Below are 21,451 nucleotides of genomic sequence, written 5' to 3'. Positions count from 1 at the left end.
TGGTTAACGTGAGTCGTAACTCGTGGGCGTAATATTAAAGGCGCTCTCATTATTCTGGGAGAGGCACTCAGTATTACGATTCAATTTTATGGGCGTCAGTATTTTTAGTCTGTTATTTCAGCTCTTTCAAATATATTATTTGTCTGTGATCCCAGTTTGATATATGCCAAAGTCAGCTGTATCCCGTCAAGTCCTGTCAACTGTCATATAACTGCAATAGAATCACTTGTTTATTGAATAATTGATTAATTTATAATAAAATGCCTAGACTTATATTCTGTTCGTGAGTTTCAATATCTTATCAAGCGACGTTGTGTTATTCGACCACGTTTATCAGTACAAGTGTGGAGAACTTTCAATAAAGATATGGTTTTCTCTCGAGCCGGTCTGTTACGAAACCTGAGTTTGCGTCTAAATCAAAGTCGACAAATGCATTTATTGAAGAAAAATGCTTATATTAATGGACAGTGGGTGAACGCGCAGAGTAAAGCTGTGTTTCCTGTTTTGAATCCAGCGGATGATAAGGTTATTGCCGAGATTCCCGACATGGACGCCGTCGATGCCAAATTAGCAGTTGATACAGCTACCAACACCTTTCAAACATGGAAAGATACTACTGCAAAAGAAAGGGCTACCATACTTCGAAGGTGGTATGATCTGTGCGTTAAAAATTCTGATAACCTTGCTGAAATTATAACTGCTGAAGCTGGTAAGCCTTTATCTGAATCCAAAGGTGAAATTGTCTATGGAAGTTCTTTCTTGGAATGGTTTGCTGACACTGCTCGTCATATTAATGGAGAGGTTGTGCCGAGTCCATGGCCACATAAAGCGATCATGGTAACGCGACAGCCGCTGGGTGTTGTATCTGTTATTACACCTTGGAATTTTCCATTTGCTATGATTACTCGGAAAGTTGGAGCTTTAATGGCAGCTGGATGCACCTGCGTCATTAAACCATCAGAAGATACCCCTTTGACTGCTTTAGCGGCTGTCCAACTTGCAGAAGAAGCTGGTGTACCTAAGGGTGTTATTAACGTCATTACTTCCAGTAGAAAAAATGCTCCAGCAGTGGGAAAAGTGCTGTGTGAAGATCCAAGTGTAGGATGTATTTCTTTTACTGGTTCTACACATGTTGGTGTAATACTATATGGTATGGCTGCAAAAGGAGTTAAAAGAGTCTGCTTAGAATTAGGTGGTAATGCACCATTTATTGTCTTCCCAAGTGCAGATATTTCACATGCTGTAGACCAGGCTATGCTTGCTAAATTCAGAAATAATGGGCAAGCATGCGTTGGAGCAAATAGATTTTTAGTACACAGGGATGTATATGATTCATTTGTGCAAGCTTTTAAAGAAAAAATTTCTAAAGGTTGTATCTTGGGACCAGGCACAAAACAGGGTGTCACGTGTGGGCCCTTGATAAATATAGAACAAACCAAAAAGGTTACTCAATTAGTTGATGATGCCTTGTCAAAGGGAGCTAAAGCATTGATTGGTGGTAAACCTGCTGAACAACTTGGAAACAAATTTTATGAGTCTACAATTCTCACTGAAGTAAAACCAGAGATGAGAATTTACAGAGAAGAGATATTCGGGCCCATAGCTGTTTGTTATAAGTTTGAAACTGAGCAGGAGGCAATACAGGTAGCGAATAATACGAGAAGTGGGCTTGCATCTTATGTTTTTACGAAAGATCTTGGTCAAGCATTTAGAATGTCTCGTCAGCTAAACTTTGGAATGGTTGCAATTAATGATGGTATACTCTCAGCTGCAGAACCTCCATTTGGTGGTATAAAAGAGTCTGGTATCGGAAGAGAAGGTAGTAAACATGGTGCAGAGGAGTATACCGATATTAAATACACTCTGTTTGCTGGTTTGGATAAGTGAACACTTTAAATATCATTAGCATCAGCCTTAACATCCTACTGCTAGGCTTATGATTCGTGTTAGAGAGGATTTTAGAGCATTGACCAACTACACTGTTCTAATGCAACTTTGCAAACAATAATATAATTATTCTTAGTCATATTGTAACTATGTTTTGACACTTTATAAAGCTTTGGTTAGGTATCCAAGTAAATGGTTTTTTTTTAGATTTTAAAATAAGTTTTACCAATTTAATTCAAATGATCTGAATTATGTCATGTTCGTCCTACAGAAGATTTAATATTAATTGGTGTCCTAATTGCAATTCATATTAAATCAAAAATCAGATAGTATAGTTAGTGTTAAACAAACTAGAAAAGTGATTGATTTAAAGAACTGAAATTTTCACACAATCAAAAAAAAGTGATGCTGTTCTACAGCAAAACATGGTAGACAATACATTATTATAGTTAAGTCCAATGTATGTCAAAGAAATCATTCCAGTCTTCCAGTAAATTGTGATTCTATATTAAATATGTAAGATTTTTAATGCCTAATAAAGTGGCTTTTTAACAACAATTGTTAAAATTTAATTATAAATTATCTCTTTTTTAAATGGAAAACAATGCATTTTATTAACATTAAGCTTCTTGTAATGAGTGAAGTAGGTATGTGGTTTGTATTACCTACATTGTTTTTAAATTAAGCAATGCAAGATAATAATTATTGTGAACTAATAGGTATGCTACTCGTAGCACATAATATTTTACCAAAAATGTAATTTTATGTAGACCTATATTGTATACAAAATAAATATTAAATTATATCACCACTATGTATTGGTTTGATTTATATATTCCTACTAATGAATTACCACATACTCAGTCCACTGGTATGATTCCAGGTTTACTAATTATTTATTTTTGTTTTGCTAACTTCTAAAATAAGTTATCTTTCTTGTCCATTGCAATGTTCTAGTGACATTTTAAGTTGCTTTTCGAGTATTACTTTAGAAAATCAGATTCTCTTAACATACATATTTAATTTATAGGAATGATTATGGTATACCTAATGTATACCTAATGTAATGCCATTGGGGTTCATCAAAACATAATGAACCCCAATGAATGATATAGAGGACAACTTTTGCTTTTTAAGAGTGGTTTCCATGGAAAAAGGTTTAATTCACTAAATTGTAGCTATTAAAAGAATTAACCCATTGACATGTATCATAATCGTTTTTTTAATTCATCATCCGCATCCTATTAGCTTCTAGGCACTGGCCTGGTATCGGCCTGGTATCTCATAAGTGATACTGTTTTAGAGAATAGAACCACCACGCTGCTCCAAAACGGATCGACGGCTTCACGTGCTCTCCTTTTTAATATTTTATTTATTTCTCCGGGCTGGTACTGAAAATTCTTTAATAGAAAAAAACATATCAATGTATTTTTTTATATGATTTTGACGTGACATCGGGATTCGAACCCAAGTCTCGGGGTCCGTAGTTTAACATGTTAGACCAACGAGGCTATTATTTCATCCACTTTAAATATGTTGTACGTATTTCGATGCAAGAAATATTTAGCTCCTTTTTATATTTTATTTTAATTATTATAAGTTAGTTTTTTGGTATCATTCCAAATTATACCAATGGATAATTATTTGTTTTAGAATACAAGAAGTGGACGACAGTTTTTTCGAGAAGTTCGGATCAATTTTAAAACAAGTATCACAAAAGGCCGCTCTAGAAGAATCTACGCCGTTAGCTCCATTAAAAGAGGCCGAAGAACAAGATGGCGAGCAGAAAGCTATCGATGTCTCAGAGAACCAAAGTGTCGCTCGGGACTCTGACAGTGGCAATGAGACCCTTCTCGACACTGATTCGGAACCCGAAGACCCAGAAAAGGTTGACTTCTACGTGGAAGCAGTAGGATGGAATGTAAGTAGATTCACTTTGTTATTAACGCACCACACAAAAAGATTCGTGTTATAAGTTTTAGGTGTGTATCTGTCTGTGGCGTAATTTTCTCAAGGGCGTGTGAAGTCTACCAATCCGCACTTGGTGGTGTGGTGAAACTGAAGCAGTTCTAATTCTTAATGGAAACGCTTGCTCTGTAGTGGGCCCCTAATGGGGAATTGATGATTATAATTATCTGTCCGTGCCTCTGTGCCATTGTAGTTCCAAAACGACGTTTTTTGTTTTTTTTTCTGTTTGTTTTTCTTGAAAGAGTTATAACTCGTCTGAGGTTCATCAAACCCATAAATAATTACTAAGTAATACTTTTAATGCAAAAGAGTGTTTATTAGTTTTCTCGGCTCAACCGTAGCTCTTGATGAAATTTTGCTCATCTGAAGGTTGCATTTTGGAGATGGATGTAGGACAATATTTATCCCGGAAAAACTGCTGGTCAAAGGAATCCGTGGGATATAAAAAATATCCCAAAATATAATATGAATTATGCCTTCTTTACATGCTTACTCAAAGTGGATGAATTTGGTAAGTTTTTAATAATCTTCTCGTGACAAATTATAACCGTAGTTCTGTCAAATTAATATCGTGATCGGTACTTAAAGATTTTATGGTCAGGTAACGTGTTTTTAAATAGCAACGATATTCAGAATAGATTGCGCATCCTAAGTCACAAGGGTACATCATTGTGATGCTCGTGAGACAAAAAGAGTTGGCCAATATCAATGATTCCAGCAGTAATAGATTCGCCATACAGTCCTAACCTTGTGAGGGCCACTATATATACGTATCTACATAATAACATGGAGCAGCGTGGTGGGTGTACTGCATATGCTGTGCTTATAATATATATTATAATGACTTAGTAACCATTGCGCTTTCTTCCTGAAGGTTGTCTCAGGAAGCGACTGGTTGCATCAATAAGGCAAGCTTAAAATTTTCTTCTTGCTTTTCTGTTGTCGTCTACATTTTGTATGTATTACGTGCTATAAAGTTTTTATTCTTGTTATGTAATCAGGGGCGTGCAGAGGGTTTTTGACCAGGGTATGCTTTAAAAAGGCAACAATATAAAACAACATAAAAAAAAACGTGTGTACTTATATATACGCGTTAGAAGTTATACTTCTTAGGCGTAACGAGATGAAAATCTTTTCAAAAGTTTCATCTTTCGCCTTAGTCTACGTTTGTAGAAAAAAAAACTCACAAAAAAAAAATGTATTGAATACTTTTAGAATTTTATTATTACGCACTATCTAGTTTTAAATAAAGTTTATTTAAATATCACAAAACAATATTTCTACATAATTAAAGAAATTTACATAATAAACATAATTAAATATAGAATATTAGTAGACTCATAATCATTTCACTTAACATTAAAATTTGAGGTTTTTGGACAATTGAATCACCGGAGTGAGCCCGCAGACTTTGGCAATTGAAAGTGTACCTACACTGTCAAATCTTATAGCTAATTTCAGGGCGTCGATTTTTTGTGGCATCGTAAAAATTTACTTTCATAATTTTTCCCAACGCGCCAAAAGAAGTATAACTTTAAAACCTTACGGGGTTTACAAACTCTCTAGGCAAATGTTTTATTACACTTCAGAAATAAACACACACACACACCGCTGCTGGTTAGTCAAGAATCGGTATCGTTGTGTTTGATTCTATTGTTTCCAAAACTCTGATAGGCTTTTAGGGTAGGTTATGCAATGCCTGTATGCATGTATGCAGTGCACGCCACTGATTGTAATTGAAAACATCTTTTAGTAAGAGCATCCGACTATATTCACAGTTAAACGAACCTACCTACATAGCTTTGGGTTGCATTAATGTTCCCTGTTTACGACCGCAGAAACGGATGCCGGCTATTTCAATGGTCATCGTTTAACTTTCATATGAACTAGACATTGGGTTAGGCGTATTTCGGGAATATAGGTCGTGGTTCGTTTAAAATTATAAGACGTGTCGCCATAAGCAGCTTATGTTGAGATACCTATATAATGTCTTGGCTTTCTTCCAGTAACCATTTGTTAATAAGGAGCCAATATTTATCATTCACTTAATACTTAGATAGGTATCAAACTGTGAACCGTTTCATATACAAAACGAAAGGTTTCCTGCGTCTTCGTACGAGCAGTATTTCTGTTTTCGCTAGTTAGAGTTTCGTCAAAACTGATTCAGTCATCCCGCGGTAATAACAAGTAGGCATAATATTATTAAACGTCACCTGAGCAGCGACGTAACTGATGTTTTTAAATTGTCAAATTAGACTTAAAAATCTATTAATCACCTTTGAGTAAAACTCATGCATTGAGGGTTCCGTTCCTTGAATTAGTAAACAGCAAGTTTGTCCTGGACAGTAAAAATTCTATACATAAACTTTAATCAACACTATTACAGATTTCTGGTGATACGAATATCTAAGATAAATAACCGAAATCGACTTTTTTTGGCATTTTTGACATTATATGGAAATTATGAAACTTGAGCTAATCATGGAAATGGTAATGGTGAGGATGGTATCATGGAATTCCTCAAAGTAGCGCCTGCTTATATCCAATAATAAATGGAAACTAAATGCTTCAAAATAAATAAAAATCTATTATAGTATTTAAACATCACGAACTCTTTTACCCCACCTAATGTACTAGTAACACTTTAAAATGTTGGCCCTATTTCTGGCGATAATAATTCAGCACGGATCTATTGACCTTTTCTTTTCCGGGTTTTTCCTGAAACCCTAAAAATAAAGCAGCTATCGATATTCACAGTTTTCGTTTACCTTTTGAAGTTACCTAATAAATAGGTACGTGTAGTTGTATGAATTAGTCAGTGGCTGGCGCACAATGCCCCGGTCATGGCAAGGAGCCAATTCTTTTATCCGCGGCATCCACGGTTTATTTTGTCAACTTCCACAACATGCCTCTAGTCTCGACCCAAGGTTGCCTTGAATGAAGTTGTTTGAAGTTTTTGTATGTGTAGAGTCTATTTCAATGTTCAAATGGCGTTGGATTGATGAGGGGAATAGTAGCACAAACGTTATACAGTCTAAGGCTAGCATGCTCGTAAGTACCCGACAGTACACAAGCCTCTCTACGGGGGGGGGGTTGAGACTCTCTGAAGGGGGTTCAAGCTGTCCTGATACCTTCCTCCTTAGCCCGAGAGCCCCAGCAATGGGGCAATGGGTTGGGGTTGTTGGTAGACGTCCGGGAGGTATACAACGGGTTCCCCGGGCGTCTAGCGAAGCCAACAAGAGGGACATGCCGTGGTTTTTAGTTTGGGTATACCCCCTTTAGAGGGGGAGTCCCACATAACCTCCGTCCTGCATATTATACACCTATTTTAAACCTTTTTTTAAGACCTTTTTTTTAAAATTAAGCTGCGTCCTTACTACAGTGGGCAATGTACACTTTGTGTATATTGGGTAACCTTTGTGTTCAATCAATTAGAGATGGCAGATAAATCTAGATTACATAGTCGGCTCTGGACTTCTTCATCTTGCATTACGTAGGTAGGCAAATTACGTGGGTTGAGTTATGACTGAGATATTCAAAATATCTAACATTAGATTTTCAATATAGTTACATAGTTTGAAATAAGTTAGAGAGGTTTCGAATGAAAACCTTTTTAACGTTATGAAAAAATCAACATTGCGTATATACCTACATATACTTTAGTCAACAATGTTTTAATCGAAAATTCAAAATATTTTTTTTAAGTATGCCTAGTAAATGGGCTCTTTGGAAACGATAAGTCAGTCTGTTTGTAGAGTCACCACAGATAAAAATACTCAGAAAAGTTAGGTACTCAATTACATTTATAATAAACCAACAAAGCAAATCTGATTTACGTAAAAGGTGATATAGGAAAAAGTTAATCAGTTGACTGTTTTGGTATTTCTTTAAAATTAACGTCTTTAAACTTATATTTGATCATGCTCTACCTAACCTAAACTAACCTAAAAATATAAGTATAGATTTTAATCATTTTTTTGTTTCATAAACTGTTCTCACGTTGCCTGGTCGTCAAAATCACCTGAACGGGAATTGACGAAGTCTTAGTCGTGTTTTACTGCATTGTCGTGGACAGGTCTGGTTAGATGGGTGGGAAAGAGTTTCTAGCTTCAACTTTTGCAATCTTGTTGTTGTTTAGCGAATATCCGGGCATTGTCATGCAGAAGTGATGGCAAAGATAATTTCAACAGCCACGGATGCTATACTGCAACTTTGTGTATAACTGTTTTTAATTAGGACACTAACGGTCAGCAACAAGTGCCGGTAACAATTTGATTTAGAATCCCCTCGTTCCTTTATCAATTCTGCCATCGGATGTAGGATGAGACGCGGTCGTTTCGTTGCGTGTCGCTTAGTTCGTGGGGTACCCATTTGTCTAGTTTCTTATTTTCCAGTTTTTTCGCACATAGCATAATATATGTTTGATTCTATTTACAAAATGCCGCGTTGGCTTAGCCGTAGTTTGAGACGAAACGTTTTAACTATAACTTTAATTAGTTTTTATCAACGTTGTTCTCCAAGTTCCCACGAGATCCAATATTTCAGAACGATATTGGTCGAGTCAAACTAATAACACAGATTACATGCATTAGTAGACTAGGTCCTTTCACTGCATTAATATTGAGTACGTTTTGTGCATTTTGGTTGTTTTAATCAGTAATAATGCGAATTTTGATTATAGACTAATTTGCAAACGTAATTATATTAAAGGAAAACAAAACTACTAGAACAATTGGACATCTATTGACAGCTTTTGAAAAGGGGGTTACATTATTCAGTTCGTTTGAGACGCATTGTTTCTATTTTAGTACTCATATTCTTAAAAAAACGCGAATTTCGATAATTAACTCGTCGATGCAAATGATTAGATATTGCAGGGAAGAGTATCATATTTTTAATATAGCTTTATAGTAAAAAAAAATAATAGAAAAAACGTGGCTCTATCGTCACAAAAACAATTTCATTGATGCAGGCCTAAAACTTAAATATATTTTCCAACTCGACCTTCGTTAGACTACACGTTGATGCCACACAATAAATGGGTGCTCTAGGTAGGTACTTACGGTGTATTTTTATATCGACGGTTAAATTGGGGCATGAGTTATAATGTGGAGGGGAGCCTTAAATAAACATTTTAAAGGACTAAATTTAGTAGTTTATTTCATCATCATCATCAACCCATTACACGGCGTGGGTCTCCCTCCCTAGGCATTATTAGCTTAAATAATTATTTTTTTATTTCATAGTTCGTTTGGGTATGATGATTCCAAACCACTCCTGAAAATATATTATTAGTGATAGGTGAAAACTAATAATATATCATCAATAGCCCATAACCATCCACTGCTCTATTAAAGGCTTCTCCAAATGGGAGGGTTAGCTCTGGGCAGACGGGTTGCTGATTGCAGTAGATGGTAGTAGTAGCAGTAGTAGCACAGGGGCCGTTGCTGCCCTTTCTCCATTATATTACCTTAGTCGCCTCGTACGACACTCGCAGGTTTAGGAGGTGTGGTGACAACAGTATTCTGATCTGCCGCCACCACACGGCACAATACTCTTTAAATTTTATTACTTCAGTGTGTGTGTATGTGTGTGTGTGTGTGTGTGTGTGCGCGCGTGCGTGCGTGAGTGTGTGTGTGTGTGTGTGTGTGTGTGTGTGTGTGTGTGTGTGTGTGTGTGTGTGTGTGTGAGTGCAGTGATAATGATTCAAGAGAAAGGTTCATATGTAGTAAAGGTTTGTAATATAATGTCATAAGAAACATATTTTTTTTATTTACTGTAAAACCGTACGGAAAATTTGCGCGCGTTGGAAACCGTGGCGGGGCGCTAGTAACGTAAACAGACTACAGTGCGAATATAATCCTCAATACCCGTTACTCAATGGTTACCCTAAAATTAGATAAATGAGCTTTACCTAACACACAATATAGGTAGGTTAGTTTCCGCTGAGTAAGTTTAAACTGTTGTGTTTTATGCAAATAAAGCGTATTGCGCGTGTTCCAAATCTCTGTTGAATGTTAGGAACCTTGACTGCTGGGTTTATATTAAACATTCCTGTTTAAAAATTTTCACTACATTTTAGTTTTGTGAAAGGCTTTCGTTTTAACGTCAATTGATGGAAAGGACTATCGTTCAAAGCAATATTATTTTTATTTTGCTGACGCTTTTGTGCAGAATATCTGATAGACTTTTAAATATAATTTATTAATTCTATTTTGTATAACAAGTAATTATTTAATATTATAATATTGTAACCTTTAGTGTACCTAACCATGAATAAAGAAAACTAAATAATTATGACCTGGCAGGGTCTCATGTACCTACATAATAGCAAACTACATATATCAAATAAATACAGGTTTAAATAAATAAACTAAGTATTATTATAACCTTTATTTTAGGGATGGCATATTAATTGTACTTTTTTAATAATTCTATAAACGGAGATTAATCACAATTACTTTAAAGATAACGGCTTCCTTTTTATAGTGGAAAACCCTCATGCTCTATTAAAGCAATAAATCAACTATGCTCTTATTAAAGACCGGTTACTATACTGTGAGTTTTAACAATACAAATTGTTGCATGGAAATATAAACTAGAGTGAATTGGATCTTATGACCGTGATCTATTATATTCTATTTTGTATTGAAACTTCAATTCAAATAAAATAATGGTAGAATTGCATTTAAGATGCAGTTTTGTTTGAGAGTTGATACAACTGAATTGAAAAATGAAACCATCAGAAAGCGCAATCCGTGTTTAGTTGGAGTTTATTCACTTATGGCCAACTGCCGTAGAACTGCAATAAAACTGCAGTGTTGAGGAAGTATTGCATCCTAAATTACGCCGTTTACATAGACGTAATATAAATTTAGTACTTAATGCAAAAATGAACATTAAAAAAAAACATAGCTACCTAATAAACCATTTCTTAATATTGCTTTTACAACACTACTGCACTCTGAGCTCTGCCCATATTTTAAATTTAAAGATAACGATTGCTTCTCCATTATTTCAGGTCTATTCACATTATCATATACATTTTTTCATGTGTAATTCTGGGTCGGCAAGGTCAATAGCTTCTAACTGCACTTTTGTTTATCTTAGAGTTTATCAGAAGTAAATTAAACATGCTGAATAATAACCCAGATCGTAAAACAATTTGTGCAAATATACGTTGTGATACACTAAGTAACCTACTGATGTATTCACAGTGAATTTAACAAAGTTCTTGAGATATCCGTTGGAAAATGTTGCAAACCGCAAGCGTGATATCTGGTTGAGCTCAGTTCCGCTAAAAGCAACTCTCGTTAGCTTTTGAAATAGTCTATAAATTTTTAACGATACTGGACTTTCAAGTATGCTCATATTTTATTACCCGAAATCCATGGCCATCAATAAAACTTTTACTAATGTACTGCTTTATAGATTTCCCTTCTGCAATAGATACATAAATCTAATTTTCCATTAGCTAAACCATACTGGAGAAGTATATATGGAGCAAAATGTACCTAAAGTAAGTTTTATTGCGTAGATGCTTTATGACTAAAATAATTAGATACATAGGTACCTAAAGATACCTAATTTTTAAAACTCACCAACGATGCGATTTCTTTCCGCGTAATCGCTGTAAAATTAATTAAATTATTGTGTGCTCTCCCATGATGATACTCAGGTACTCTTTCACGGAAAAACTACTGAACCAATGTGACTGAATTTTGGAATGGAGATTGATTATAACCTGGATTAACACATAGGCTGCTTATTGTCCCGGGAAAAAGTACGGTTCCCACAGGATTAATAAAAAACCAAAAAACAGTGTACGAAGCCGCGGGCAGCAGCTGGTTATGTAATAAAATCATAAGCACTTGTTATTGTATCGTTATTAGCGACCTATTGTTTCTGGGTTTCTACATTCCTTAATTCTGACGATTGAACAACAAAATACCCATCATATTTATTGTATGTTCGAGTTCACATTAGTCTTCAATGGTAGCGCTTCGCGAAAATAGAATCTGGCGGCAGTTTGGCTTGATTTCTGAGTCCCGGCCGGACTCGCCAGTGCAGTGACGTCTCGTCTCAGACTCTTCATACATTTTAAATGAACTGTTAGGTTTACGTAAAATGTGCGAAGTGTAGTGCTAAGTTTTTAATTAAGTGTGAGTGGAAAGTGAGTGAACATGAATGGAATGGGTACATTGCGGACTAAATTCAGGGGTGTGAAGAAAGAGATGCTGGAAAGGCAGACCAGTATGCTGATCCAATCTATGACAGTACGTTTACTATTTTATCATAGATAAAGCTTGATACAAAGCAGAAATCTTGGCACACTAGTGTCCCTCATTCTCTCAGTAACATATTAATTTCTATAAGTGAAATTCGTAATGTTTGTTTAACTATGATTTAATGGTTTAAATCACGGTGTCAATGATATGTACGTACATAATTTTAAAAGTTAACTCTTCGTTTCATCTTTGATTGTAATTACGGAAGCTCTTACAGCTGACTAAGCCGGTTTTTTTCTTAGCTTTTTGTCTCTGCAAGACATATGCAAATGACTACAGAGTTAAAAATAAAATCTGCTCGAATTTAAGTAGGTAGTTGAGCATTGGAAAAAAAAGTGTGTCTCGCCGTGCATATTTTTTTTTATCCACTTTGAGTTTTATCTAAAAACTTAGAAACGAAGTGAATGAGGTTACTCATTCACTTCGTTTCTAAGTTTTTAATTTATCTAGTTTATTTAGATGGTATTGTTTTGCCAATATTGTATTAATAAATACCTGCTCTGTTAAAAGATTACAAGTAGAAACATTTTAATATAATTTGCTTATTCTACTCATAATAACAAAATCATCGAGTTTAATAACATTTTTTATAAAAATTTTAGCTGATTACGATAACTCTTTCATTAAACATAATTTTGTATATCAGGCAATGAAGATTTAATTAATTTGAGTACGTATGCAATGCGAGCCGAGCTTGCCCAAGTGCGAACTGGTAGACTTCAAACACCCTTGAGAACATTTTGGAGAAATCTGTGGCATGCTGGTTTCTCATGATGTTTCCCTTCACCGTTAAAGCAAAGTGACATTTTAATGGCTAAAATCAAAAACATAACTCCGAGAAGTTAGAATTGCGCGGCGCGGAACACGGTCCCTCCGTAAGGGAGGCCGAAGCCCTAACAAATAGGCTATGCCCGCTTCTTTTAAGATATTAAATACTATTTAACATATAGCTAGCCTATATATAACCTATAGATAGCCTAGTGGGTAGTACTTCGAATTCAGTTTCGGGGGGGCGAGTTCGAATCCCAGCACGCACCTCTTAACTTTTCTAAGTTGTGTGCTTTTTAAGCAATTAAAATATCAATTGCTTCAACGGTGAAGAAATTCATCGTGAGGAAACCTGCATACCTGAGAGTTTTCTTTAATGCTCTCGAAGGTGTGTGAAGTCCACCAATCCGCACTGGGCCAGCGTGGTGGACTATGGCCCTAACCCCTTCTCATTGTGGGGGGAGACTCGTGCCCTGTAGTGGGAAGGTAATTTTATTTTAGTTCCGTGTGGTGACGGCTGATCAGAATACAGTTGTATTGACAAAAACTGCGGGAAGAGGAGGGGTGGTGCCCTCCTCTTCCCGCCGTTTTTGTACGAGAGGACTAAGGGATTATAACGGAGAGAGAACAACGGTGTCTTCTGTGCTAAGCACTACTACCATCTACTGCGAGACTGCTACTGTATTCCACAGCTTGTATGTACAGCGTGGTGATTATGGGCAAAGCCTCCCATTGGGAGAGACCTTTAGTCCAGCAGTGGACTGCCATAGGCCGTTGATGATGATGAATAATTTTTATTTCCACCCAGTATTGTTACTAATTAGTATAGCTAATTGAGTGCGTACAAGTGTGTGTACATTTCTGCATCAGTCACCAAGCACAGACTATGCTTATTACTATCCGTCGAAGTAGTAAATCAAAACATCGTCAAGCTTTCAATCTGATCAATATCACGCGACGGCGCAGTAACCCCACTATGATGCAAATACTGCATAGATAGTTCAGCGCACTTGTATAACATGGCATTTGAAGTCGGCAGCATGTCCGTGTGGTTTGTTATGTTCGTATCTTGGTAACGAAACCCCACACGTAATGTTTCTATTAGGCGGGTTCCCCCCAGTGCAGTGTAAAATAACATTGAATTGAACAACCCGCTTTGTGTGGACAGTTGATGAACTTGCGGTATTACTACGACTCATCGGTATGTGTTTTTCTGAAGATGACTAATTTCTTTTTTTATTTAGATGAAGTCTTCCAAACATCACTGCATAGACGATGACTTGATTTACAGATATTAAGTAAACACAACTTATAGATTTGTGTCCATGAATCAGCCATCCTTAATGATGATTAAAAAGATTCTAAGACTTTTAACTCCTTCATGTGCTTTTATCTTGAAATTGATTTGAGTTAACTTGTTCTAACAATAGTTCCATTGAAAGCAGCGTATTGACTATTTTCTGTTTGAAGTACGAAACTGGGTCGATCAATGTTTACTTTATTCGGAGAATATTTAAGTATGCATACTGAGAGCTTCTAAATAAGGGATTTGTTAATCCATAATTTAGAAGAAGTTGGTAACGTTTTATATTTTTTTACTTTACATTTGTATAATGTAACGTAAAGTAGGATTCTAATTTGAATTTTAGTTAGTTAATCACTATTACTAAAATAATATAGCTCATTTTGAATTCGTCAAAATTGTATAATAAACTTTTCAAATTTATTTCAGGTTGATGAATTATATTTGGAGATACTGTACGAGATTTTACACAATGTCGGCGGATGTGACGTAGGATGCGAGGTCGGGCAACAGGCTATGCTCGGTTACGTACAGGAAGCCTTCAAAATATCCAATGACAAGCATACACAACTCCTAACACAGGCAGAAGCGAAGGAACCGCCAGAATTAATGCTAAATGTAGAAGTAGTCGAAGGAAAGGACCTTGTTCCAAAAGACCCCAGTGGCCTTAGTGATCCTTTTGTCACAATATACTTAATGTCAAACACAGCTCATAGATATAATACATCCGTTAAGTCGGGTACACTTAATCCAACCTGGGAGGAACATTTTTCTTTGTGAGTATCTTTGCTTATACTAATTTCTGTAGTAGGTAGCTGCCGAATTTGATGAAAATTGAGGCTGCAGTCTAAAGTGAAAATCTCTTACTAGAATTCAGATGCTCGGCAGGGCTTTTAATCATAATCTTAATGTTGCTAATTTTTTTCGGTGGACTCGTTTCCAAAGCCATCAACGAGAAAGCAAACGTCATATTTTGTTTTTAAGTTGTTTATTAGGCATTTTTTCTTATGGATTCGAGTAGTTGCATGAGAAGAGCACTGATGTCCTGCATAAACCTTCTTCTAATTTTAAATTTTATTTCCTTTTTTTGCAGACCTATTCCAGGAAATTTACAAGAAGATTCATTATGCTTAGAAGTTTGGTAAGTTCCCAGCAAATTATTCCAAAGTACGTTTATGCCTTCGTATATGAAGAAAGGTATTTCATTTTTCACTACTAAAAGAAAAACTCCTGAGCTAATTTTAGATATTCTTTTTCCACAAAACCTTCAGTTTTATTATCTGATGTATTTTTATTCTATTTTTACGAAAGACACTTTAAATAAAATTATTCCAAAATAAATTTCGTGTGTTCATTCAGGGATTTCGATCCAGCGGAGACAGTGAAAGAAAAGATGACCAAAATATTCGAAGTGAAAGGCGTTAAGGGACTCCGTAAGCTCATGAAAGAAATCGCAATCACAGCATCTACGGGGAAACATGACAATGAGCTTATTGGCACTGCTAATATACCATTGAAAGTAAGTTTAAAGCTCTTTCGATGCATCACATGTTCACGCCTTTTAAAGAATGTTTGTTATATTGCCTTGTTAACGTTCGCGCGATAATCGCTTATATCTAAGTGCACTAAAATTCGGCTGGAGTGAAGAAAATCACGTGTGGTTGCACAGTTAGCTTTAGGTACGGTATAGTTTGAGATGACATTTGTATACATATAAATGCGTTAAGTTCTCGGAGAAACAGTTTCAGCCCCGGCTAAGTAAGATTGTGCGAACTTGGGAGTATTGCAAATATCGTTCTTTTTGAATAAAGCCTTAGTGTTTTATATAATTACACCGACTGTTTCACAACGTTTTTATTTGTAAACTCGTATCTTAGAAAATCCCCGTTCACTTTTCGCTTGGTAGGGAATTAAATTCTTGGCCAGTTTATGAAACATGCCATTCGCATAAATTATAGGACCATTGTCTTTCAAAAGAAGTTTTAATTGTTCTTTACGCAAACTGGAATCTCAGAAAAACCCCGTGCTTGTTTACAGTCTTTGAAGGCTATTTTCGTTTTGCTCAATCCATCTGTTACGTTCCACGGGAAGACCCGGTTAATAGATAATTAAAAACATACAGAACCCTCCAGCCACTATTGCATGCAGTGCATTGCGTCCAAAATCATTGGAAACTCCCCGCGCACGTCTCACTTCACACTTGCAGAATGTTGCTAGCTCTGAAACCTTTCCCCTTTCCCCATTTTATGGTAAACGTTTAGAACATTAGGTAATGACTGTCAACTGCTAAATTGAGTGAAGTATCTAACCCTTTGTTCGAGAAACACTACTAAAGTTGAGTGGTTTTTGATGCTTCAATATTGTTATATATATGTATGTACTTTGTATTACTTTGTAATAGATGTATTACAAAGTAATTCGAAGTGGCAATTCACATAGAATTACCAATTTTGATGGCGAATGGTGACAATGATGAATAGCTGTTACATGGGGTTTTTGCTAATTTTCTTTTTTTACCACATGTATTAGGTGAAACAATATTAAAATTGACCTAACCATTTTCGAGTTCTTACAAGACATCGTATTATAAAAAAAATCTTAGTCTGTATTTTTTTTCAGATTCATAATTAGATTTTTACACTAACAGGTAATGGGTAACTTTAGAAAATAACAACAAATAAAGTAGCAGTTCCTTTCTTTTAACATAACAATATTTTGTTTAGATTTAGGTCATGCGCGCATGTTATTTGCTTTGATGCTTTATAATTTACAAGGAAATGTTCCTGTTTCAAAACATCTCAAAAGATTGTTTACACCACTGTATTTGTTTTGCAATCACTAACGTTGGGGTTTTTAAACGTCCTTTAACTAGCGGAAAAAGTTTTAGTCTGAGGTTAGACAGTCTACTTTTGACACTGATTTCCAGAAAATCAAATAAGTAGAGGTCAAAATTAATAATAAAGTTATTAAAATACTTAGTTGCATGTTCAATATTTGCTTCAAAGAGCCAGCTTCTGACTTTTTTATAAATAACTCAGAAGAACTTCTTCAGCAAACTCGTAACTCGCAGACAAAGACAACAAATCATAAAATATTTCTTTGCCTTTAGTTTCTATATTAGGAGAAGATCTTTGATTTTTTATTAATTCTTCCCAAATCAATGACAAATTAACATGAATTTGTGGGTATTATTTCACGTATTGACACGTAATACTTCCAACGATCAACTAATATAGCCAGTGCAGCAGAGTAGGTCGCTTATAGTTCTATTTAAAAAAAAAAAAAACATGAGAGAAATTAATGTATAATTTCGAAATCGGAACATAGATTTTAGTAGGCCGTTAATAAAATGAAATATATGTAAGAAAGAAACTGTATCTAAAGACAAACTTTAAACTCATAAAGCTCTATAAAAGACGATTGTTGAGTTGAGATATACACATTAACTCATGGTCCATCAATAAATAACATTGTCAATTTATTTCAGTCGATTCCAGCCGGCGGTATGATGATGTGGCTAAATTTGAGTAAAAAGAGCAAACTTCGCCGGCAAGGTGTTCTGAAAGCGAGGTTCAGTTTCTCGTCGGAGAAAAATTCGCAGGTTGCGGCTCAGGAGCACAGGCATCTGTTAAGGATACTATTGCTTCATGAGCTCGAAAGTTCAAAGGTTTGTAATTAAATATTAGTAAATAGGTAAAAAGCTGTGATACCCTAGTGGTTTAGACTTCCTTGCGAGGAAAGCAAGACCAATCAATTACCGGCACGCTCTTCTAACTTTTCGGATTTTGTGAATTTTAACCAATTAAATATCTTGGATAGAAGGCGTTACTTTGCGGAAATCCATGATATATTATCAAAATTAAGCTTAATTTGCTATACTCCGCGAAAAGCAGGAGAATCTGTGTGGTGTAATTTATAATTTCTTCAATCCTTATACTCCACACCAAACAGTTCCTCGTCAATATACCCTCTACGCACGTTTAGCTCCGAAACCGGAGCATCCTCTGTTGACTTTACAATGATTAATTGTTAAGTGCTTTAACAATTATTCATTGTTAAGTGCTAAATTACAAATTACATTATAAATTACACCACAAAGATTCTCTTGCTTTTCGCGGAGTATAGCAAATTAAGCTTAATTTTTTATAATTAAATATCTCTCCTCTTTAACGGTGAAGAAAAACATCGTGGGGAAACCTGCATCTTTTGGAGTTCTTCGTAATGTTCTCAAAGGTGTGTAAAGAAGAACCAATCCTTACTTTGCCTGCGTGGCGAAGCACGGCCTAAACACTTTCATTCTAAAAAGAGACCCGCGTCCATGAGTGGGCCGGCCGGTAGTGGGTTGTTAATGAGCGATGATAATGATAATACGAAAATTATACGTCACAGTTATTGTTTTCACTTCTGCCGCGCGGTCTTGAGCATACCTTTTTTTTTTAGGTAGCTCCGTACTGGTGGTGCGGTAACTTCAGCGCGGCAGCTGAAGGCATCTTAACGCAGCACGCAGCACAAAGCGGGCTCTCTCAGCTCGATAATCATCTCGCTCAGTGGTCGGTGTTCTGCGCTATCACAACTGACCACCCGCTCAGCTTCGCCCTCTTCAACGGTCTTTTGGACAAGGTCACTAAAGCCTTGCAATCTGGTGAGTTTGTCTTCCGCTGTCCATCGAATATATCAGTCAGTAAAACTTGTCATACGAACCCTTTAGACCTACGTTTTCAGGTCGCTATTCATTCATTATCACCTTGGTTTTTTGATGTTCTGATTCAAGTTTATGTATTTATAATTTTTAAAATGCATGTTAAAATTTCGGAGCCCAATTTGAACCCGCATCAATGATTTCGTAATTATATACTTGTGCCACAATTAAATTTGATTTGTTGATCCGTCAGTAATGCAACAGTTTAAAGATTATCTTGCATTACAACACGCTCCGTGAGCAATACGTTTTTTATGTACTGATTGTAGCATTCCGCTAGTCGTATAATATGCGAACAGCATCACAAAACTTGTATATAAAAAAACATTTATCATCCTAAAAACATATAAATTATTTGCTGCAGATGTTGTAAATTGTATAGCTCATATTGATAACTTATTTACAGGTCTCGTAAATGAAGAGGACGTAAAGCTCTTTTGGGACGGAGCAAAGAAACTGTTGCCAACCTGTTACAGCCACATAAGGAAACTGAGAAAGAAGACAGCTGGTGATAAAACAGTCATGAAAACACTCAGAGAAGTTTTGAAAATCCTTTACAAACTGTCCATATTGGACACACCGGAATCTATAGATTTATTCCCAGCGAACCTTTATGGTTGGTTGCGAGATAAAGATGATGGCACCAAGTTGACATTGCACGAAGTTTTAAATCAAGCTGTTATACAAGGTGCTTCAGATTGGTTCGTACACATCCTTGACAACAACGAATGTAAGGATAAGTCCGAGGAGTCAAGGTTGCAGCATTTGATAAGAGTAATACAATTAGTTAGATCTGATTTGCAAAGGGCAGTGGAGTACTTTGACAGAGTATTCGTCGAGTGAGTATATTTTATATTTGTATTAGTTTTTATTTTAATTAGTATTTAATTCCTGAGCCGTGAATCTGAAAGTGGCAATGGGCGGGGTACATAGCTCATAGAACCGATGGATATTGGGGTCCCAAGGTATTGAAATGCTGACCTCGCACTGGTAAACGCAGCGTTGGTAGGTCCCCCAAAGTGGACAAATGACATCAATTGAATCGAAGGTCCAAACCGTGGTATTTGGAACTCCTTAAAAAATACCTATGTCCAGCAGTAGATGTCCATTGGCTTACATGATAATGAAAATTATTTATTATGCCGTGCCGAGCAACCCTAGAGGCACAAATTTGGAAACACACAATAAAAGCGTTTTATGCCTTCTGGGCTAGGGATGCTAGTGCTGCTAGTACCTCGGCCATAGAATTAGTTTGACCATTGAAAGGAGCAATGCTGCCAGCGTTTTGAATACTATGCAATGCCTCATTGCATATCAAAGATATTAAACATTTAATAATCGATGAATATTATAATTCTTGCAGGGTTATGAGTTACCAATACTCCAGAGCGTTGTACGGCGTATATGAAGACAAAATTGCTTCATTAGTGGAACCAGAAGTGATACAAGTGTGTAAAAGTATGAAGCGATTACGGTACAGCGAGGGTTCTACAAACAGTGTTCATCTAGCCGGTGGTCTTAATGGAGATACAGGATTAGGAGCTCCGGAAGTTGGATCGGAACCGTTGGCTATGGGTACAACGTTGTTCGAATTATATTTGGCGTTGCAGAGGTTTTTGACGTAAGTATTTTAAACATAATCTTCAACTTTTACGGGTAATCAAAATTCATTCATAAAACTTATACCATAATGGCATAACACGCTTTAATTTGTTAATTTTAATCGTTACAATAAATTCGCACATATAAAAAGGAATGTTTAGAGTTTAAGACACTCCTACTTATATATATTTTTTATATTTGTATATCATAATAATTATTATTATTTATTAATTTGCATCAGGCAACTTAAAATATAAATAACATATAAGTACATAACAATCTTAAAATATCTACTTTAACATGTACCAAACGTTGCATTCAGATCTAAAAACAAAATATATGATTTTTCTAATACGTTTATAAGTTTAAAGCAAATAAAAGTATGCCGCTACAGTAAAGCAGATTATATATAAATTCATAAAATATGCATAAATAAAATTGATTGTGGCATAGACGTTGGTTTATTTGAACAGTGTTTTTAATAAAACAGCTTTTATTATTATTAACAGTATTAATAATGTATTGTCTATAATTGCCTTGTTACAGGTTAGGACAGGGTCTTAATGAAACAGATTGGAATTCATACAGCATATCAAAGTTCCACTCTTGGTTCTTCGGAGGTGTCGCACAGTGGCTTGACATAGCGGCCTACAAAGCGCTCACTCGCATTGAAAAGGCCGTGGAATTGGATTACCTAGTGCCAGTTGATACTAATGTGAAGTACAGCAGCTCTGGGGTGGACACGTTAGCAATATTCTACCAGATTAAGATCTTTTGGCAGCAATTGGCGTGGCCGGACGTTGAAGGCTGTTACACGTTTGTTGCTAAGATTGTAGATGTAAGTACCTATTTTTAACATAGAAAAACAAAAACTTGGCTGTAATAAGTAGAATAAGTAAGTAAGTATATGCCGATCAATGCTGCCGAATGCATTAT

At 35.8% G+C, this 21,451-nt stretch overlaps 1 protein-coding gene across 7 annotated transcripts in view; it reads left to right on the top strand.

Moving 5' to 3' along the window:
* The window catches only part of LOC120629910 (protein unc-13 homolog 4B), a 47,563-nt gene that overhangs the window by 16,653 nt on the left and 9,459 nt on the right, over positions 1-21,451 (top strand). For 4 of the 7 annotated variants that reach the window (XM_039898988.1, XM_039898989.1, XM_039898991.1 and 1 more), the window contains exons 2-10: positions 3,541-3,808; positions 14,644-14,990; positions 15,308-15,355; positions 15,574-15,733; positions 17,702-17,881; positions 18,655-18,856; positions 19,320-19,752; positions 20,277-20,534; positions 21,062-21,353. In XM_039898988.1, coding sequence (XP_039754922.1) covers positions 3,541-3,808; positions 14,644-14,990; positions 15,308-15,355; positions 15,574-15,733; positions 17,702-17,881; positions 18,655-18,856; positions 19,320-19,752; positions 20,277-20,534; positions 21,062-21,353 — 2,188 coding nt within the window. Of the gene's footprint in view, positions 1-108; positions 1,884-3,540; positions 3,809-11,908; positions 12,132-14,643; positions 14,991-15,307; positions 15,356-15,573; positions 15,734-17,701; positions 17,882-18,654; positions 18,857-19,319; positions 19,753-20,276; positions 20,535-21,061; positions 21,354-21,451 lie in introns of those variants that run through there. The other 3 variants (XM_039898993.1, XM_039898992.1, XM_039898994.1) reach the window with 2 other exon arrangements.

The sequence above is a fragment of the Pararge aegeria genome, chromosome 15 (genome assembly GCF_905163445.1).
Source record: "Pararge aegeria chromosome 15, ilParAegt1.1, whole genome shotgun sequence".
In the NCBI taxonomy this organism is placed as follows: Eukaryota; Metazoa; Arthropoda; class Insecta; order Lepidoptera; family Nymphalidae; genus Pararge; species Pararge aegeria.
Note: the sequence above shows the minus strand (reverse complement) of the source record. Positions and strands in the feature narration are given on the sequence as shown.